The 21693-nt window shown below is 46.9% G+C and overlaps 1 protein-coding gene across 4 annotated transcripts in view; it reads right to left on the reverse strand.

Moving 5' to 3' along the window:
- LOC100643062 (GATA-binding factor C) overlaps positions 1–20697 on the reverse strand; it is a 96343-nt gene extending 75646 nt beyond the window's left edge. For 3 of the 4 annotated variants that reach the window (XM_048413576.1, XM_048413577.1, XM_048413574.1), the window contains exons 1-2: positions 13906–14048; positions 12766–13223 (exon numbers count right to left, since the gene is read on the reverse strand). In XM_048413576.1, coding sequence (XP_048269533.1) covers positions 12766–12949 — 184 coding nt within the window. In that variant the 5' untranslated portion in view covers positions 12950–13223; positions 13906–14048. Of the gene's footprint in view, positions 1–12765; positions 13224–13905; positions 14049–20132 lie in introns of those variants that run through there. The other variant, XM_048413575.1, reaches the window with a different exon arrangement.
- Between the last annotated feature and the right edge of the window lie 996 nt (positions 20698–21693).

A 21693-nucleotide genomic window follows, 5' to 3' on the forward strand; every position in this document is an offset into this window, starting at 1 on the left:
GATACGTTCGCTTGTCGCAAACTCTGATTCGGTACCTTTCTACGCATTTCTGCGCCTTTGAGCGAATATCAACCATTTAAAATCGATAAACACGAAAACAGAGCGACGCATTCGGGTAATTTTACTCCACGTAGCGACATATCTCTAGATATAACCTCGTCAACGTTATTTGTTAATAAACATGAATTACAAAAGTCGTACAAAAATAAATTCACGAAAGAAACTAAACCGGCGAGATCGACTGTCCGGATACGCGTAACCTAAACATTCTACGCGAAAATCATTATAATTCAGACGATATTGATCGAATTAAACGAACCTACGCGCCCGTCTAAACAAAAACCGATGAAAATCTTGTAGCAAAAATACGTCGAATTCTGCAGCAGCTGGAAGAACAGGAAATCGGAAATCCGTCATTTTCACGGGTTAATTTTTGCAACGTGGCGGATGGGACGAGGGGCAGAAGCCAGTTCGCACTTGCTTCGGTAAAAACTTTCGCGCTAAGGGATATTTATCATGCCGCTACCTCTCCTTTCTCCGCGAGACGTTCGCTCTTTTTCGTTCGTTTGCGCGCCGGTCCTCTCCGCTTTTTGCGGCCGCCATCTCGCAAGCTGCCGGGTCTCTCGTTATCCCCGAGACATTCTCATTCACGTTCACGCTCGCTTCTCCTCCACCCACGGCCGACAGTGAGTTTTTCTGCGGGGCGAGCGATCGACGCGTGAATTTCACCGGCGAAGAGATTGGCAAACGTCGCGACGCCGGGAAAAGGAGAAAAAGGCGAAGAGGTCTCGTTAAGGCAGTCTCGAGGAGCTGCTTAGGCGTCGATTCCCAAGGCGGTCGTTTGGAAACAGGTCGCTTCTAATATGGCGCCGCTTTTCCACCTCGCACGGTGCCTTTTTTTCCTTTTTCCCGATCCCCAACTTGCACGCGTTATTCGCGTTATGCTAACGAATTTTTTCGCCGAACTGCAACGAAGAACCTCCCATGGGGCTGTTACTCGAATGTCGCGGAAGAGCATCGGGAAAAGCAAGGAAAGCGCGTGGAAAGTGAACAAGCGAAAGCTGAGATACTGGAAACTACGTACAGACACCGAAACCGAAGAACATAGTCCGGCAAGATGCGATAATATCGGCGACACGAAAACGATAAAACGTAAAATAGAGAGACAAGTTCATGGTGAAATACGATGGCGTGCAACGCTAATTTACACGATGTAAGATATACCTAAGCCATCATTAATTGGACAAGAGTATAAAACACAACGAGCTAGAAGCAGTCGCTGGGAAGACTGAAAACCCAGGAAAAGCTCCAGGGTCGAGCAGAAAATCCATTTGGGTCCCAGGGGTCCTTGAAGAAATAGGCTGGGAAAATCCCGAACAGCGCGACAACGTTGATCGATTAATCGTCTTAATCGATTGCGAAGAGCAACAAACATATTTCTTACTTTATCAAATACATCTATATCATTAAATATGCGTGCTATTATTTCATGAATGTTCCAAGTTTCGTTCGAGAAAAATTACTGACAAGATAACAATGAAATATAAAATGCCATCAGTCGTCAGCGTCCAAATGCGCTGCCACTTTTCCACGCAAAATGTAAAGAGCGCGATCGCACTGCTTGCGACTCAAACGGACACAGTTCGTTGCTGGCTGCTAGAGGAATCGTCGGTTAAGCTAAGCTGGCAAATCCGCACCTCAGACACCGGGATAAGAGTTCCGATCGGAGCTGATGGTCGACAGGATATACCGGCGAGAAAACGTCGGTGCGTTGGTGGATCTGCGATGGCAATGGATCTTTTCAAAACTCTTTTGAAAAGCGCGAAATGTCAGGAATAATGGAAAAGAGGGAAAGAACGTGTTCGTTCGTTCGTCTCTCGGTGGAAACCTGTTTTCGCGGAAGGAATTCGACGTCCTCGAACGACGCGACGTACGTTCTCGGCTAGAGCTGCAGCTACTGCTACACGATCGGCCAACGATAAAGCGGCGAGATCTACGCGCAATCTAGATCGGATCCATTAATCGCTTACTCGATCGCGACGACTCCTCGCCAGACTACGCCCACGCGCGTTGAAAATATTCGATGCAATAAGTCACACCGGTCGCGATACGACATTCCGGCTGTTAATATGATAATTGACTCGTCGGCTGAATATCTAGCAACCGGATCGGCGTAGCTCGCCGCTGTGTTCCTTTCGATTCGAGCAGACGAATTTGCGTGCAATTGTTGCTGGCCCTCGAGCGCCTTTTTCCACAGCCCGTTTTCTACGTGGCATAGATGCGCGCCTATAGATGCGATATTGCGCACTATGCGCATACTAATTCGAAGCGAGATTAATTAGAACGATCACGCCTAACTCTTTTCCACACTTTCGCTCCTAATTCCGACGTTTCCGCGTACAGAACGCGCACATCGACGAGCGTAAGTATACTCGGTCACGTGGAAATTATCGATAAGTATACTTGAATTTAATTTCTGTCCGCGATACAAACGACTCGGCTAATCGTCATGTTGATAAATCTTCAAACTTATTTAGTAGGATAATATTTCACATTTATTTCACAGGATGATTATTCCCGCTGTTTGATAATTTTGTAGTAAATTCAATAAACAGCTTGCAATTTTTATATACTTTTTTAACCAACGTCGATTTCAAGTTCGATGAATCACGACAGTCGTGCGAGTCGAAATCGCAAAACGTGTTATATAACGCGTGCGTTTGCCGTAGTTTTAAACAGATTGATTTTCGTCTCCGATCTCGTCTCAAACAGGTCACATACGTAGGTCATATCTATTGGATTGGCAACTAAGTGATTGCGGGTTTGTTCATTAGGTGGTAATGACAAAATCCGCAATCACTTAGTTGCCAATCCAATAGATACGGTTAGTAGCATTGATACAGATAAATAGCTGGTGTTAATTGTTATAAATAAGGAAACAATAATCGAAAGTGGATAACACTGATTCCAGGGAAATATCTAAATTCAGCGAATATAAACGTATTTGTTGGAGATCTTGGAATAAGTGGAATACTTATGTGTTTTCAACCGCGTTCCGCAAATTCTTACAGATTCGATCAAGTGTCAGCTATTTATCAAAGATAAGTACGGAACTTGATCGATACGCTAATACTCCACGTTTTACTTGCAATTTAGCGGAGCAGCTAATATCGCAGTTATAGCAAGAAGCGAGGAATTAGCAGCAGAGAAAGATTCTTCTAACGAAGCGTTGCAAACCTACCTGATAAAAATACTGTTGAGCTTTTATCTCATAATAGAGAGAGAGAGAGAGAGAGAGAGGAAATGCGTGGATGAACACGAAGCTATTTCTACCAAGACCAGTGAAAATGACTGGTCTTTAAAAAATACCTAATAATGGAATATTTTTATATTTATTGATTTGTTACTTTCTTACAGAAGCAATTTAATGTTATGTAGTACATTGTTGATATTATTAATCCATCTGGGACCATGGTCCCTAAACGAGAGTTGACAAATTTATAAAATTGTAGAACCAGTCGTTTTGACTGCTGTGGTATTTCTAGCGTTAGCATCTAGCGATCTAGCGATCGATCTGGAACTTTCCTGATAACTGATATCGTCGTATCGAGTGATACGCGGTAAAAATTTGAAAAACGCGTGGCAAATTGTAGAAAACGAGGAAACTGGTTAATTGGGGTTCGATAAACAGATCGTTGCACCCTTTTACACTTTGACAAGTACCAGTCATTTTGACTAGTATTGGTACAAATAGCCTCGATACGAAATTATTTTCAGTTTGAACACATAGAAAACAAAATAAAATTCGTTATATTATACTTTTAGTTATGGTTGCGAAAGTCATTACATCATTGCGGAAAGAAAATATAACACGAGGTAGGAATTTTAAAATAAAATTGTTAAACCAGTCAATTTGACTGGTGCGGTAGTTCTAGTGTTAAGCACTCGAGGATCCCACTGGGGGCAGCCATCCACATCTTATTTATTAATTAAACTAGAAAAATTTACCAAATATCCAACTAGACAAATTGTAAAGTACAAATTAAGTAATCAAAAAAAGTGTTTGTTGTAACACGCCATAGGTGAAATTTAGAAAAATTTACCAAATGTCCAGCTAGACAAATTGTAAAGTACAAATTAAATAATAAAAAAACCATATAAGAGAAGAAATAAGGAAAAATAGAGAAGCAAAAGAGATTTCGAAAATCGTGTTAATCCAAACGTAGAAATAAAATAGACAAACTCAAAATCCCCAGTGGTATACTATCTACATGTTATTCAGCAACTAAGTTAGAAAAATTTACCAAATCTTCAACTGGACAAATTGTAAAGTACAAATTAAATAATAAAAAGAAGTGTTTTTTGTAACACGTCATAGGTAAAATTCAGAAAAATTTACCAAACGCTCAGCTACACAAATTGTAAAGTAAAAATTAAATAATAATAAAAAAATAAACCATACAACACAAGATATAAGGAAGAATAGAGAAGCAAAAGAGATTTCAAGAATTGTGTTAATCTAAATGTAGAAATAAAATAGTCAAACTCGAAGATGGTATCCCACTGGGGGTAGCCATCCACATTTTATTTAACAATTAAGTTAGAAAAATTTACCAAATATCCAGCTGGACAAATTGTAAAGTACAAATTAAATAATAATAAAAAAATAAACCACACAACACAAGAAATAAGGAAGAATAGAGAAGCAAAAGAGATTTCGAAAATTGTGTTAATCTAAGTGTAGAAATAAAATAGTCAAACTCGAAGATGGTATCCCACTGGGGGTAGCCATCCACATTTTATTTAACAATTAAGCTAAAAAAATTTACCAAATCTTCAACTGGACAAATTGTAAAGTACAAATTAAATAATAAAAAAAAGTGTTTGTTGTAACACGCCATAGATGAAATTTAAAAAAAATTTACCAAATGTCCAGCCAGACAAATTGTAAAGTGCAAATTAAATAATAATAAAAATACCATAAGACAAGAAATAAGAAAAAATAGAGAAGCAAAAGAGATTTCGAAAATTGTGTTAATCCAAACGTAGAAATAAAATAGTCAAACTCGAAGATGGTATCCCACCGGGGATAGCCATCCACATTTTATTTATCAATTAAACTAGACAAATTTACCAAATATCCAACTAGACAAATTGTAAAGTACAAATTAAACAACAAAGAAAAATACTTAAGCAAGTCTAATTACAAGTAGAATGTTGCTTATAGAGCGTTGCTTTACGAAAGAGCTTCGAAGCTATGGGGGTCTATGGGTATTTGTACAATTACGAAAAACTGACCTGTCTGTACCCCGTTGCATCATCCGTGCAACGCATGCTCCTAGAAACTTAAGAAACCCTTCAAATTGATTTAGTGCTAAAAAATACTCAATGGGTTCTCGAGCTAAGAAAACTAAACTTTAGAAAATTCGTGGAGTTTTCCTCGAAGTGGAAATACAAATATCTTCTACAAATACCAATCTACCGATTAAATTGTACCAAGTGTTCAAACACCTCAAAGCAACGCGGTATGTCGAGTTTATTGAATTTATTCTCCGAAGAGAAGATAAATCAGCGCGATGAGACGTCTCAATGTCCAACGCGGTGTAATCTCGCGAGCCAGCGTGTCCGACGATTTTCCTAACGCGGAAAACGTAATAAAAGTACCGGTTTCTCGATAGGATTGCTGGACACCGGGTGTCCAAATACTCGTGCACGGTGGCATAGGTCAGAAGCAATGCGAGTTTGCCATCGAAGAGAAGAAGACGAGTTAGCGCGTGATGAGACGTTTCAAGGTCGAACGCGGTACGATCTCGCAAGCCGCCGGATATCCGACATTACGTATACAATTTCCATAAGCTTGAAAATGCGATAAAGATATCAATCTTTTAATTAGATTGCACCAAGTGTCGGGATACTTGCGCGCGACTGCGAGATTTACGCGAGCGGCGCGATGGATAAAGCAAAGGATTCTCTCATTCATCGGTGGAGTTTCCAGAGGCGCGAAATCTTCTCTGCGCGATTTATCCGGTGAATGGAAAGCGCGGCGACACGCGTGGTATCTCCGTTTGGGTCGGCATTCGACATCAAAGCGGCTGCACTCCAAATAATTAGCCGCCCCGAGGTAACCGTTGGCTGTGGCCGCGTGGCTTTTGTGCAAAGGCGTGGTGAACGAGCGACGAGTGTGAAAGGCTGGAAAGGATTCAAAGCGTCGGGCCGTCGCTTTCAAAGGACGAGCCTTTCCCTATCGACGTATACAAACGTATAAAAAGACGTAACGAGAAAGCAAGGAAGCCTGTCGATGCACGAATTTTTAACCACGCTGATTCAACACCGGCCAATGCATGGAAATTGATTTCTGCCGGCCATTTCGCGGACGCTTGTTTTCCATTGAGGCGAGAGATCGCGGCGGATAACGAGCGCGGCCATTTCATTCACTGCGAGCCAGCCAGGAGAAAATCGCGTCGGGAAAGGAAATCGCGTGAATTATGCGCGGCTCTCGTCGCTATTTCAAGGAAAGGCCCGCGTTTCTACGGTCCCGGCTAATTATTCCCTCGTTACGTCGCCTCTTCTTTGCTCGAGTAAGTCATCGAGCAATCGTCGTGCACCGTTCCGCGATTAAGCCATCTGTCGCCCTTAACAGTCCGCGATTCCACGAATCGGCCGACCATTCGTTTAACCGAGTCGCGACCGTCTCGCGATTTTTCTCGCGATTTTCGTTGGCAACAGCTGGGAGGGTGAAAGGGGAGGCAGAGTTCTCGAGTTCATCGAACGCTACCGACGAAACGCGACTTATCTGCCACCATTAAAGACACGTAAAGATTAAGGATAGTTATTTTCGCGAAAATACTTCGCCACGGCACGTCGTAAATCGCCGAATTACGATGGCAAACAAAGGGAAAAAGAAAAAGGCCAGATGGAGGGGTGGAAGTAGAGAGAGGGCGGAGAGACCGCGCCTCGGTCGTAATAAGATTCACGGCGTGTACGAAATTCCAGGAGAAAATAACGTCTCATTTGGTCGTCGACCGCCACCAGCGGCTTTCTCGTAATAACATGCAATTTCACCCCATACGCTCGCCCCGGCTTTATCGATTCTTTTTTCCTCGCCGCGAGCTCTCTTAAGCGCTCGCCAATTATTCGCAAGAAGAAACCACCAGATCGATTTTTCGTCTCTTATTTTCTGGTCGCCGTCACCGACGGGTAAACCAAGCGCAGCCCGAGATCGAAAATCCACGGCGAGAGGCCCCGAGCGCTCGCGACAGCTCCAAAGAAAACGGATCGCGGGTCCAGGAAACTGGCTGACCTCTCGATAAAAGTAAAAAATCCGCCAGGCGGAGGGCGAGCGTAGCCTGCGCGCCGTCGAATCGTGACATCGAGAGGGGGCTACCGGCTCGAGAGTCCAGAGGAACCCTCTTGGCCAGAGGCGAGCGAGAGAGAAAGAGAGAGAGAGAAAGAGAGAGAGAGAGAAGCAAGAACGAGGAGGAAGATTGATCGCGGCGAAGCTGCATCGCGAGTTGCATCTGCCTCGCGAGACTCTGGTCTCTCCGGGGGAGAGAGAGGCCAGCAAGACAGACGCAACCGGGAAAGAGAGAAAGAGAGAGCCCCGGGAGAGGCTCCGCCTTCGGTTGGCGTGTGCATTTGCGCAAGATGGCGGCGGTCGCGAGTTTTGCACGACCTGTGCGCCGTGTTCGACCGGCGGATCCTCTGGCTCGCTCGTCGCGGCGGGCCTCCACAGTTTGCTCGCACGAAACCAGACTCCGCGCTCGTTGTTGCACGGCGAAACTTTCGACCGGGTCGTACGCAGCCAAGAGACCGAAGCGAGCAGGGGGTAAATAGAGCAATTAAGCGGCCGCAGGTAGGCGAAGGAAAGCGAGAAGGAAAAATGCGAGAGACGGAGCGGATAGACGGAAAAACGCGCGGTGCAACGCCAGCCAGATAAAACGACCGAGATAAACACGCACGAGAAGAGCGCAGCGGGAGGATCGGCAGGTCGAGAACGGAGATAGGAAGAGATGGAGGAATAGAGAGAGAGAGAGAGAGAGAGAGAGAGGATAGGGAGGGAGTCAGAAAGAGGGAAAAAGACAGAGGAGAGAGAAAGAGAGAGAGAGAAAGAGAGGAGAGGGTAACCTACAAAAGCAGCGCCTCCCGCGTGGCCTGCAATTACGTATGCACCTCTCTGAGAGCCCGTGGGCTTCGCGGTTGGCTGCGCTTCCTTCCTGTCTGCCGCAACCACTGTGTGTATTATGCATCCCGGGGAGCGCGAGCGTCCGCCTGTCTTGTTTATTTTTTACCCATCGCCCTGCACGCCCCCGATCCGCGTGGCACTTTCCTCGATCGATCACTCGCGGACAGAAACATCCTCCGGGAACCGTTTCTCTAACGAGTCTGCAGGCTGGCAGATTCGGACGACCCGAGACTGCAAGCGATCGTACGTTTCCAACGACTGGACTGCGCATTTTTCACGCCGACAGGTATTTTTTAGAATAGCGATGGAACAAGCGGTGGCACTGATACGGAGTTGTTCTACCTAGCAACTGTTACAGAAAGCAGAAATATTATATTACCTCGTTCCTTTGCGTCATTTAGTGCAAGCAGGTAGACGCCAGAGGCTGGTCAAAGCGACCAATTTGTGATTTTTCGTAGCATATGAACTTTGAACGATTCTTTGTAAAATAAATGGACAGCCTTCTGTCTTCGATTATTCGCCTATTTTCCTGTCTATCGTCCACGCTAATCTTCTTGCTATGCGATGTCCTTATACGTTTCAATCGTTGCTAGCTCTGGCGTTATGTTAACATTAAACAAGTTAACGCACTTTCCAGTAACAAAATGCATAACATAGAGAACAAAGATAGAGAAATCGAGGATCTGGCGCTAATCGCGCACGAAGAGAATTTTCGCTAGAAAACCCGTCAAACTTTCGTCAAAAATTCTCCAAACGACCATCCTCTCTCCTCCTCCCTCTAAGAAATTCCTGGCGTGGCAGTCGTTTCGTGAAACAGGATTCGATTCGATCGAGTGGAAGAATCCGTGTGGGACGATACGCGTGCTCGAGTCTGTTGCTCGCGAGGTTGGCGAGGCTTCGGCTGTCAAAACAGCGACTGGTACACTGATGGATGACGGGGAGGATACAGGTAGTGACGTTTCAATCGGAGGCGATAATCAGAGGTTGGTAAGACGGAGAAACGATTGCTTGCTCTGGAAACACGTTCTCACACGGCCAGCAGGAATTCCTGAGGACCATGGCCGGCGGTGTCAGGGGGTCAAGCACCGACGCAGCCAGCACAAGAAAGAGGAAAGAGGGAAAGAAGAGCGGAGAGAAGTCGTAAAGAAGTCGCAGGGATGGCGAGCAGCCGCGGCTCCAACGACAGATAGAGATTTGATTCCGATTAGGGCGCTGGTTTTTTAGCGCAGCACGAGTTAACAGAGGACCGAGTATGATCCATGCACGTCGGCAAGAATCAGGGATATCGCGTTCCAGGGCCTCGAGATCCGACCGGCTGTATCGAGTTTCGTGCCTCTTCGTGCACTTTTTGGCTCCTTTCCCTCCTCTGTCCCACCGCCATCTCACTCTGTCCCTTTTGCGCTCTTTTCCCTCTCAGCTTCTTCTTTTCTCTCTCTTCTCTCTGCTTTTTCATGCTTGGCCAGCGACGGAGAACCGAGAACTATCGGCGTTACCTAGACGTACGCGCTATCGCTTTTTCTCGGCCTCGTCGTTACACACACGGGCGAAAAGCGACGCGCAAACAGACAACCAACGACCAGAGAATGGAGGCCCGTTGAAACTTCGCCAGGCTTGGTTAACCCGGCGTTCTTTCGTTCAGATTATTCTATTTCCTTCGATATGGAGAACTACCTGTGTCATATCTTCAACGAAATACCAGAGAATCGTTATCGATACGCGTGTGAATTTTCTTCTCCTTCCGATTAGAACGTTAACACGTTGATTGACACGCGTGTTTTCCCTGAAATGTCCGCCAAATGCCACGCGTATCGCTAGTACAGTGCTAGTACTCCCATCGATATTTTAGTAATGCGAGTAAATCATTTTTTTAACAAACAATTTTCGTACTACTCAGGTCGTGATAATTGTAGCTGTTTTTTTGGTGTAGATATCACTGCTGGGGTACTCCGCCTTTCTCCTCATTTTTTCGCGCAAGAAAAATCGGATTACGGGTGCCGGGATTTGAACCCGGGTCCCGAACGTTCGTAACCTAAAGCGTTAACCACTGGGCTGCCGTCGTCCGACACCATTTGGTATTATCCGATGGTATTTGTTGTCGAGTGCCGGCACATTATTTTATAACAATTCAACAGTTTTATTATTCCCTTTAGAACATCTTTTCAAAAACCTACTACGATCCTTCGCAAGTAGTCGAATAAGCGCCACCCGAATACGGGTGACGCGGTCCTAGCGGAAACTTTGCTGTCACCCGAATACGGGTGCCGTGGCAGTGAACGTGTTTTAAAGGTGTTTTGCTGGTGGCAGAAGATAAAATTTCGAGGATCGCGGCAGGGTTGAGTTAACCGGGTAGAGCTGGTTCTGACGACCGCGGTGAAATAGTCGACTGGAAACGAAAAGTCATTTGCCAAAGGTGCGGAGGGTTCGAGAGCAGCAGACAGAGAGAAACAGAGCCGCCGTTTCGGCGTACGCGGTCGCGTGCTCGAAAGTGGATAATCGAGGCTCGATTGCGCACCGAGATGCCGGCCTCGAGGTTAAGAAGCAGCATGTTAGTTTTCAATCGCCGTACTCGCCTCTAATTCGAGGCCGGCGTTCCATCCACTTCCGGCGAGTACGCGATCGTGCGTCTTCGCGTGAAACGATGGCCAGCAGTTTCGAAAGAAACCGTCGACCATGGGAATCGTTAACCGCGAAAAAAGAACGCCGCCGAAAGAATTTAACGGCAAGAGGAGAGAGTTTCGTGCAGCCAGGCTGATGTTTTGCAAAATTTCCAGGAATTTTTTAGTGCCCCGGAGGGCAGCCTCGACACGACGACATAATTAAATATCCGCGTGGTAATTAACGAGCTAGACCAAGACGCCATTAGCCGATCGTTGAACCGAGTCACGAGAGACACGCGAAAAAACCAGCGTACTCTACCCCGTGCGAGTATGTCGGCCAGCTTTACGACTGTTGGGGGTGGAAAGACCGGCGCACGCCAGCGGCAACCCCTTCCCTCCGCCAATTTTTAATCCTTAACCCCTGTGTGTGGATAAGCAATTTTTATATTCCCTCGGACTATCGTTAACGTTCTATGACAAAATATCGCCAAACAACGTTTCCTCCTCGTTCCTTTAGGCAATTTTACGTCGATTCGCGTTTCACGCGACAAAGATTCATGCAAAATATTTTGTATAACGAAGCTTGACAAACTTATTTATACCGGCGCTTTTTACACAAGCGGTTAACCGGCTACCCCATGCATTTATCCCATACGGAGTAAATTATGGTTGCCATTACGAAGGGAAGTTTCACCAGATTATACAAAGTGTCGCGTTCCGCAGCTACTTGTTTATTAGCATCCAAGCTACGAATTATAACCATTAACGTAATAATTATTACGCACACATAAATAAATATATATATGTATTACATAGCAATTATCGATAGAATAAATTACAATTACCAAGCAGCGACGGAAGAGGCAAGGTGAACGCGTAGCAATGCGTGTCACGCACGTATGCGAACTTCATCGTGAAATTATATCGCAATTTCGAGTGACTTTTCGCTCGAGCGGATACATTGAGACGGTACTTGTTACGGTAAGGGAAAATTGAGAGTAAAATTATCGCTGTACATCTGGCGTTTCGCGGATAGAACGTTCGAACATTTTCGTCGATTACACCGAGGGTTAACGTGCAAAAAAGAAAAAATCCAGATTCGAGTAGGATAGGCAGCGATAAAGAAGCTTCCTTCGGCTTTATCTATCGATCGATCAACTGGAAATCGAGTGTCTCTTTTCACCGAAAAGCGAGAAGAATTAGGCGAAGACGACGATAAGATACAGGTTACGTGCCGCGGGTGTATTTGCCTAAGCAAACGTAACGATATCTTATCTGCAAATTCGGCCAGCACCCTGCACGATCTTGCCGAAAGAAGTGGAATAATTCCAACCACACCTTCCACGTTTGATCGTAAGATTTATTAGATATTATTGCTTCTCGTTGAGCCGTCCAATATATTTCAAATAATAAATTAGTATACTCGCTATATTGGCTGAGACGCTCGTGTAAGTCGTAAAATAGGATCGCTAATGGCTCGTTAATTAGATGGCTGATAATTCTTTGATAACTGGTTGATAACTGATCGACAACTTACTGTAACTCCGCCGTTCTAATCTCAAAAAAAAAACACGCCCGAAAATGGAAATTATTACGACGAATACACCGCGCGGATTTTCACGTGAAACTGGAACGCGCGCGACCCGAACCAACGAAATATCGAAAACGCACGGGCGTCTGAACTATTAGGTTGTCCGGAAACTGTCTTTCGTTTTACGAGCAAATGTTTTCCTTTCGTATTATTTTCTCGAATCACGACGAGAGAAACACCGCGACGTTTCACACACTTGGGTTCGCGTTGTAAAAGGCACGTTTGCGAAAGAAAGACACTTTTCCGACGACCTGATAGTCCGTTGTTTTCTGTAAATACTCGCCTCGATAAGGACGCTTCGTTACACTGTGGAAAATTCGCATGAAAATCCGCAGTCCGTTAACGAAGCGTACTTGAAGCGCTGCTGAGAAGAAGAACAAAATGATTACACTTACTGTGAGCGTAATGTGCGGCGGCTGCGGGGTGATGGGCGGTTGGTCCTGCGTGGGGGTAGTAACCCCTGTAATCGGTGGGGTTGCCGACGACTCCGGCGACTCCTGCGCCCCCCGAGGGCGGCTCCAACGTGGACCTAGGGGGCTCGTACCACCTAGCCGCGCTCGACTCGCTGCTCATGTCCATCCTGTCGAGAATGCTGTTCTTGCGACTAGCGGAAGGGTGAAAGGTCGACGATCGGATCGTTCAGAGGGGGTTGCTCCAGCAGGGGGAGAACCAGGAAGGATGCACGGGGGTAGGGGGACGCGAGGGGGAAGGGAAATGGAAAGGGGATTAGGAACGCTGCCAAAAACGCCTCTCTGCCGGAAGCGTGGTCCTACTGAAGACGCTCGGCCAGGTCATAGGTAATCCTGGCGCTTCGTTCACGATCGCGAGGAAAATCTGTCTCTGACCCCGCCTTCTGCAACGACAAAGAAGAAAATGCGTGTGCGGTTAGTGGACGGAGGAAAGGTAGGTACACAGCGTGGTCCGTAAGTCAGTCGCTCGCTTCGTTCGCGGCAACGTACGTCGATTTTCTTACTCGTCCGCAGGCGATTTTACGAAACCACGAAACCGCGTGTATCGCGAAACGGAGCGAGGCATCGGCGCGGAACGTTGAAATTGCGCAAGGTCAAAGTTGCGGTACGTCGTTTTGCCGAAAATTACGCGTGCGCGCGTAACTCTGCTCCGGCTGCTAGTAAAAAAAAAACATGTCATTCGCGGGTTACATAACACGAACATCACCGAAACTGGAGACGTGGCCGGCGAAAACCGCGGGATCCGGTGGCGAACAGTCGGTTTATCTGGTTGGGCGATTAGACGCGGATGATCGAAGACACAGGAACGTGGCTGTTTTCTTCCTCTCCTCGGCGAATTTCGTGAAAAGGAGCGAGATAACGAGAGGGAAAAGGCACTAGCAGCGCGAACAACCGATCTAAGATGCCGCGCGCGCAACATGGTAATCGGATGTTGGTCGCGCTGACGTCGATCGACCGGCCAATTTCCACGGCTCTTCCTTCCGGCCGAGGTGGCGGGTCGATCTCTCGGCCAGATCTTCGCAGATAAACGCGCGAACAAACCAAGAAATTCGCGGCCAGACTCACCCGTCCGCGATCACGATAGCCGATCGCTCCGACAGATCTCGGTTAATTAGCTCCCGATCTGCGCGCTTCAGCCAGGCGACACTGATGTGTGCTCGGCCCACTCGACCATCGAGTGCCTCCAAATGATTTATCAATCGGCCCGGGTACACAGTCGATGATCAAGGTCGTGGATGACGTAACCAAAAGGACCGATCGCCCGATATCGATAGAGCGTTGTACGCTCGGAAAACCACAAAAGACAATGTCTTTTATCGTCTATTTATTTACTGCTATAAAACCGTTTGCTGTAAAATTCGATTGCGGCCAGTCAGCTGTACACAACGATACGTAACTGTACACATAACGCGTGAAAATGATAATACGCTAGTTGCAAGAACTTTGCTCCTTCTCGTGAAGATCGTCACGGAGGGTCGCCTCCTCGTGGTCGCCCGTCGAAAACACGATGGATTAGATAAAAATGGGAAGAAATTTGTGGAAATGGATGTTTGTAATGGTCGATAGAATTGTTAGAAAAATATATCACGTACGTACAAGTAGTCGATGACGGAGGGACGAGGCGTTTTCAAAATTATATGTCCAGGCCAAACAAAATACTCGAGAACGAGATCCGATAAGATATACACAAAAAGCCTGGCGATAAGATTAACAGCACGAAATCGGCCTCTACGCGGTTCCAATAATTCTTCGCGCCTCTCGCTACTTTCCACGCTAATTATAATTCAATAATTGCGCTCATAATGATCGCCAATTTTTCCATTATTTAGACAAAAGTGCACAACCTTCCAGTTTTTAACCTCCGAGCTCTACCATCAGCAGCGAAACTGCAGCCAAATTCGCGTACGCGATTCCTTCGATTCCGTTTCCAAGCGATTACGATTCTGTCGAATTCGGAGACTTTGCTGTTCCACCTACTGCACGTCCACAGCACGCGATCGCAAGTGCAAGCGAAAAACGCGTCGTACGACGACTACTTTTCTCGTGGCTATTCGTCTTACTTGGCGTTTGGAAATTCGGAGAACTGTACGGCCAAGTGTCTCGGATGATCCTTAATATCTAAAGCTTCTGCATAAATTGCGACTGAAATCTAAAGATACCCAGAGTCCTGCGGTGATTCTACCAAAAGATAAGAAAAATTGCGGAACTCGTGGAAACGGGTCGACCGGAGGATGGAAAAATGACAGAATTCGCCGGGTCAGCTGCGATTTTTGCGTTACGCGACGACGAAGGGTGGCTGAAGGAGGCGAATCGCTCGAAAGCAAACGGCAGAGATGGCGGGGGACAAGCGGAAAGACGATCACGATCGCCGGCGTCGATATTTTCGGCTGATCACTCCTAGAAATCGTGAGGTGGGCTTGAATGTTTCGACCATCGAGATAAGCAACCTCGCCAGCCGATAAGAAAACTACCAAATGACTTTAGACAAGATTAGGAGAGTCGAAAATAACCCAAGAGAATCTACGCTGCTGCGTTCTACGCATTTTTCGTCGCACCATTTTCCGATCTGAATCTTCTATTACGGACGCAGCAGTTGGAACGCAGAATCTGACCACGTCGCCCTTTACCGACTGTCTTTATCAGACGAAATGGACGTTGCATTTCGATAAATATTAGGAAAACTCGCGTGGCTTTGAAATATTTCATTCTGCCATTGCACGTAATTTCTTCGCCTCTCGTGTACTATATCTCCCTTTATCGATAGAATAATCGAAAAAATCCAGGTATCTCGAGAGATACAGAGACGAAAAAAAGGTTTAAAGCTCGAAGGACGTCGGTGGAGAAGGTGAAGTTTGAGGAACGGTGGGATCGTCAAAGTTCAAGTTGTTGGCAGTTCAGAGTCCAACTCTGTTATTATTAAAACTGGCGATTTCGCGCAAGAGCCACGATATTTCGACAAATCGCGAAAAGATGCAAGGCAACGGATCTTATCTGGTTTTATCAGCGAGGCAGTGATAAGATTTTTGCCCGGAAGGTTCGGGATAGAAGCTGGTTAACTTCCATCGTGGTCATCGGCGCGTCATCGGCGCGAAAATCGCGGCAACGCGACGTTCCATGATTTATCGCAAGAGGTGACGACGTTACATCATCGCGGCAAAAAAAAACACGTCCATCGAAGCGAGCCGGCCGATCACGTATCGCGTAGACTAATCTTATCGAGATTTGTTAATCTTGTTCCGTCCGAAAAAAAAAAGAACGGCGTCGCGTTGCACGTGCGAGCAAATCGCCGCCGATTTCGTGACACGGCGACGAAAATCGTTAAGCGGCGACCTCGAACCTGAAGCAAAGTCCACCAAAGACTCACGTGCAACGTGAAAAAAAATGTATCCAGTCGGATTAATCGTTTGCCCTTTTCCGGCCGATCTTTCCACGAGCCAGAATTAATTACGCGCCTCTCGGATCGCTCCTCTCTTCCTAGATCTTCTTTCTCTCGGCTACTTTATTTTAGTGGCGAACAGAAAATCACATTGCATGGAAAAAGTAAATATTTGGAAAGTACGCGTATCGAATGGCGTCTGTCAAAGCGCGATATTTCGGGTCACATCGGTCCGGCCAAGATCGGAAAATTGATTCTCCGACGAAGCAGCGTAAGTCGGAATTACAAGTATTACGGGGAGAAGCGGTGATGGAATAATATTTAAATTATCACGCAGATCGCATCAGGTGTTATAGATTTCCGATATGCCGTTAGAATCTCTGTTGAGAGGTCAGCGAAGAAGCGGAACTGGCTTGGACCTTTCAGAAACGTGAGCGAAAGACAGCGACGCAGAAAATCCTATGCTGTTGACCGAAATTCAATTTCATCGTCGGATGAAAGAAAGTTTCAAGTTGATACACCATGAGTTTCCTATCAATAGCTTTACCATACAAATAACAATCGTTTGCTACGTGCTCTTATCGAGCTCAGATACGTTTTGCAAAACTACAATGTCTTTTTGTGTCTTTCGTTTCGTACAAAACCGAGCGCGAATTTTGATTATGCGGTAGCCGGAGATTCGGATAGGCAGAGAAGCCGTAAAGCGTGGAAACTCGACGACGGTGGAGATGGTCGACGCGAGTGCCAACGACGAAGATGAGAATAAGTCGCGCGTGCGTTCTCAGCCGTCGGACCGAGGCTCCAACAGGGAAACGCGATACTCGCAGACCTGCGAACCTCTGGAGACGGAATTTGTCGAATAAAGCACTGCACGTTTGTTGCAAAGTGGACGACGACGACGAGAGGCAAGCAGAATCCCACGTCGATCGTCTTTACGAAGAATTCTCCGATCTCGTAATTCACATCGAACCTGATAAATGGGAAATACCGGATTCGATGATTTCCGACGAACAGAAAAACGCGTAGATCCTTGGAGCCAACGTTACCAAGAATTTTCGCAATACGAAGATCTTACTCGATATCGTATCGACCAATAATTCGATTGTTCATTACAGAAACAATGGAGCACTCGTTGATGATCTACGATATCGTTCGATTTATCGATGACTGGACCGTGGTTTCTTGCACATTTACAAGAAATTCGAGGGTGTAGAACGCTGCACACGATTGGTGTGCGATGTTCGAAAGATGTGCGAGATATCCAAAGTGGAATACTAATCGCGATATTTAATAAATCAAATGCCTGTTTCCATACTATTTCTCTCCCTCTTCTATTTCCTTTCAGTCGTGGCAATTGGTAAAAATATAAAATCGAGTAAAAATGCGCGGTCTATCGACGACACAGTCGATTCATCGCGTTTAAAGATGGTAGGACGCGAAATCCGCGTATATAAATTTCCGCTGGAAAAATTCCGCCGCAACACACCGTCGTGATTTTCCATTAAATACGCAACTCCGTAGAAGGAACGAAGGACGAAGAATAATTAAATAAAAATTCGAGTAAGGAGAATCGATGGATGGTGAGGCAGGAGGAGGAAGGGAAGGAGGATGAGGACGAAGAGGAGGAAGCTACGCAGCCGGCGTTTCGTCGGCGAAGAGAATGTTTATCGCGAAGAAACGAGCGAATTGCTTCGAATGCATGGTTGCGCTAATAAGCGGAGGCATTTCGCGGCTAATAAATGAAAACAGAAACCGACGGTCGTTTATTATACTTGCAAATTAGCAATTATAGGCCGCGCGCAAACCATCGGCCGATATCGCCTCCCTTCTGCAAGGGGTGAATTCCCTTTGAAAATCATCCACTTTCTCGCCGACTCGCCGCCCTGTCCTCCAATTTTCTACCTGTCGCTCCGAGAAATTCAATTGCCAGCGTCCAACTGGCGTATTGGATATTGTGGCAACACACAGATTATGCTTTGACCTGCCAATTTTTCCTGTTTACTCGACATCCACACTCCATGGAATCTTACAACAGCGTACCCAACGAGATATTTACAATTTGAAAACAGGCGAACTACGCTCTGTGTTTACGGAGAACGCAATCGACCCGACGTGACAATTGGTCGCGGCAGTTGTCAACTTGATGGTTGGAAAGAAAATATGATTGACGTTAACGTATGTTAATAAGCTGCTAAATGGAACGTACATGGAAACTAAACGCGACTGGTCGAGCCGCGTAAAGGATACGAATCGATGGCGGTACGAGGAAACTTGCGCTTAGGAAGCGACGAATGTTCGATTCTTTCGAGTCCTGACTCGTAGAGATTTTGGTAAATTTGAGAGAGGATTTTCTTCGTTTACGAAGCGGCGAATTATCACGCTGTGTCCCTAAAGGGATTAGCTACAGCGCTGACGGCATAGTGTTCACTGGCTAATCGATTAGAAAAGAACTAGCAACAGCGGAGCAATTTTTCTACGGAGCTCGTTGCTTCTCAAAGACGATACCTACGACAGGCACTAACGACGCTCGTAATTTTCATTTCCTCGTCAACAGATTTAGCCACGGCAGGCAAACGGCCGTTGCAAGAACAAAGGAAAATCCTGAGTCGCGGAAAGTCCTGACTCACCACGCGTTCTCGCCGGGTTTCTTCCGGTGAATTGGTCGATCTACCTGCGCCGTCGGAGTTCGATCGACTCCGGTCGCCCAACGCACACACACACACACACACACACACGCTCTGTGTCTCTTTCTGTTTTCGTGGAAATCAAACTGTTACGCAATCAACCGTAACGAGTTACACGAGTATTATTCGTGCATCGGGTTTCTAATTTACCATGGAAAGCCGGTAACCCGATCGATCGGAAAAACTGGACTCTCCTATGCCGCGGTTTCCCCTGGGAACCTAAAATTCCCAATCGAATAGCAAGGATTACGCGACATTTCGCCTTTCTGTTGCTCTGTGACCGCGAGATCGTAACGCTGACCGAATTTTCCCAAGATTCGAGTTAACTTTTAGTTTCGTAGGGTGGTGTGTACGCAAGCTGAAGATAAACAGCGGAGCGTGAAAGAGAATTAGCGACCGTCGGCGCCATCTTTTCGTCCCACTGCCGTGAGCAAACAAGCAATTTCTTCGACCTCTAAATAGACTGGAGTCAACGACCTATCCGAATAAAAAGGCGCCGCTGTTTTTGTATGGAATCGCAGGCGCCCGACTGTAAGCCGTTACATTTTTCACGCGAAGGTAGGCGAACGTTGGAGGGACGAATTTCGAAAGCAACCTACCGATAACTTGAATTTCTCCTATGTAAGGACCTGAGACTTCCTAAATTCCAAAGTCGTACTTTCTCTGCCAAAACGGGAATCGGAGTATCGCTGCGACTCCGAGAACTCTGTCTCTACAATTCCGACTTCTCCGACCTTCGATCCTAAGAAAATTCGACCTACGCACCGATGGCAACTCTATCGCGATACGTCGACGTTACGACGCCAATTTTTCTCCACAGCGACCGAATTTTCACTCTCGACTCCGTTTACATCCATCGCACTGAGAAACACGAACAGAAACGTCTGCTTGGGTGATGTACAACGACCTCCTACAACGACCCTGTACAGTCGAAGGAAAAACAACCGAACTATTGCACACTCGGAAGAGAATAGTCGAACGCGAAAGACAATCGAACGAAGGCGCCAGAGGAAAAGCGTGCGGCGATCTGGCGCCTAGCAGGTATTCGCTGGAAATTGTCACTTCTACTCCAAATCTACTGCGAATCTATTGCAAACTTAGCGTTCGTTACACCGATAAAAGGATAGAACGTGGACCGCGGAGCAAAGTGGTAGAGGCTGCTGCTGTCTGGAAAAGGAGTCGGCGATCGGTGGAGCGGCGGTTCGCGATCGTTACGAGCCAAACACGCTTACCTGAACAGTTATGAATTCCGAGTGGCGCGGTATGTCGCCGCGCGGCGTCTCGTCGCTCTGTGGGCGTGTTTCAATATCGTTATCACTAAGTTAGCACCAAGAAGACACTGCACAGTACACACACACAGCACATCGTGGCGTTCGGATGGTTGCCCGCGTCGATAGCTGGGCCCCTGTGTATCGCGCGCGTCGTCCAAGTCGTCGTCCAAGTCGTCGTCGAAGTCGTGGCCGAGCCGTTCGTGAGAAACAACAGTACGATGTAACGAAACCGATGCACAGGGAAAACGAGCACGGTAAATCGTGCACGGAAAGCTGCTGGGCTTGGTGCTCGAACCGGGTCGTCGGGATGTCAGGTTCGCGTGTCTCCGCGAGTTCCCCTGGCTTTCCTTCTGCCGTCTGTTTTCCTCTCGCTCGACTGCTCGATCCGCGTTGGGAGGGGAGACAGATAGAGAGAGAGAGAGAGAAAGAGAGAGAAAGATTTTTGGAAGCACGCGCGCGCGCGCACGTAAACTCGAGTCGATGCGACTGTCGTGGCACCCGGCGCGGAACTAAGGCGAACGAAAACACCGGTCTCGACGTTCCCCTCGCGTTCACCAGCGTTCGTCAACTTTCGCCAGCGTTCGGCACGACTCGGCACGACCCGGTCACGCCCACCGCCACGGACCAACCTACTAGCGGGCGTTTACTCCTTCCCCACCATAGAACCAACAAGAACGACCCAGCAGCGTTCGTGTTGCTTCTCCTGTCAACACTGAGCCTCTCCCTTCTTTCCAGCAGGACCCTAGCGGCGCTCCTTTTTCCGCGGTGCCTAGTCTCTTGTTTTTCCAACCGCGATTTCGCCTTTTTTTTCTTTCCCTTGTTCGTTCTAGGGCTGCCCTCTTTACACTCGCTTGCCGAATCGACGATGTGCACAGAATCCGAGGATTCGCGGTTAATACGTTCGACAGAGCCGCTAACGAGTTTACGATTCCAGTTTCTTGCTTTCCGGTCGATCCGTCAACAGCAGCCGGGAAATTTACGTACCCGGCTGAAACATCCCTATGCTCCTTTTGCGACTTTTCCCATCTTTCCATCTCCGCCTTTCTCCGGCTCTCTCTCTCGAAAAGGGCTCAGTTATCCTTTAGCCAGATATTTCTGAGGAAATCGATACGAGAGATCGTGCACACCGATGACGATCCTGTCGTAGTTGCTCGATACCTTTGCAACGCCGGGCAGATTGAGCGCAGAACGGGCGGGACAAACTGTTGGAAAATGAATCGCAATTAGCATAATCGCGACGTCTGTGTGTGAACGCGCATAGGCACGTGACAGACTCTCTTCAGCAACCGATAACGGTTACACGTGTTTTTCCTTTTTCTTGTCACGAACGTCGTAAACGAGAGACGTGTGCTTAATTAATATTGCGAGTGCGAACCGCGGCCAAACGTTGTATCCATAGTAACCTATTATCGAAACACCGTATCTACCTACATACCTACATTATTTGAAAAAACAGCGCTGGAAAATCCATCGGAGACGAATCTGGATCGCAGGTTCGGCGAAGGACAGCGGCGAGTAGGAG

This window comes from Bombus terrestris, chromosome 16, assembly GCF_910591885.1.
Source record: "Bombus terrestris chromosome 16, iyBomTerr1.2, whole genome shotgun sequence".
NCBI lineage: Eukaryota > Metazoa > Arthropoda > Insecta > Hymenoptera > Apidae > Bombus > Bombus terrestris.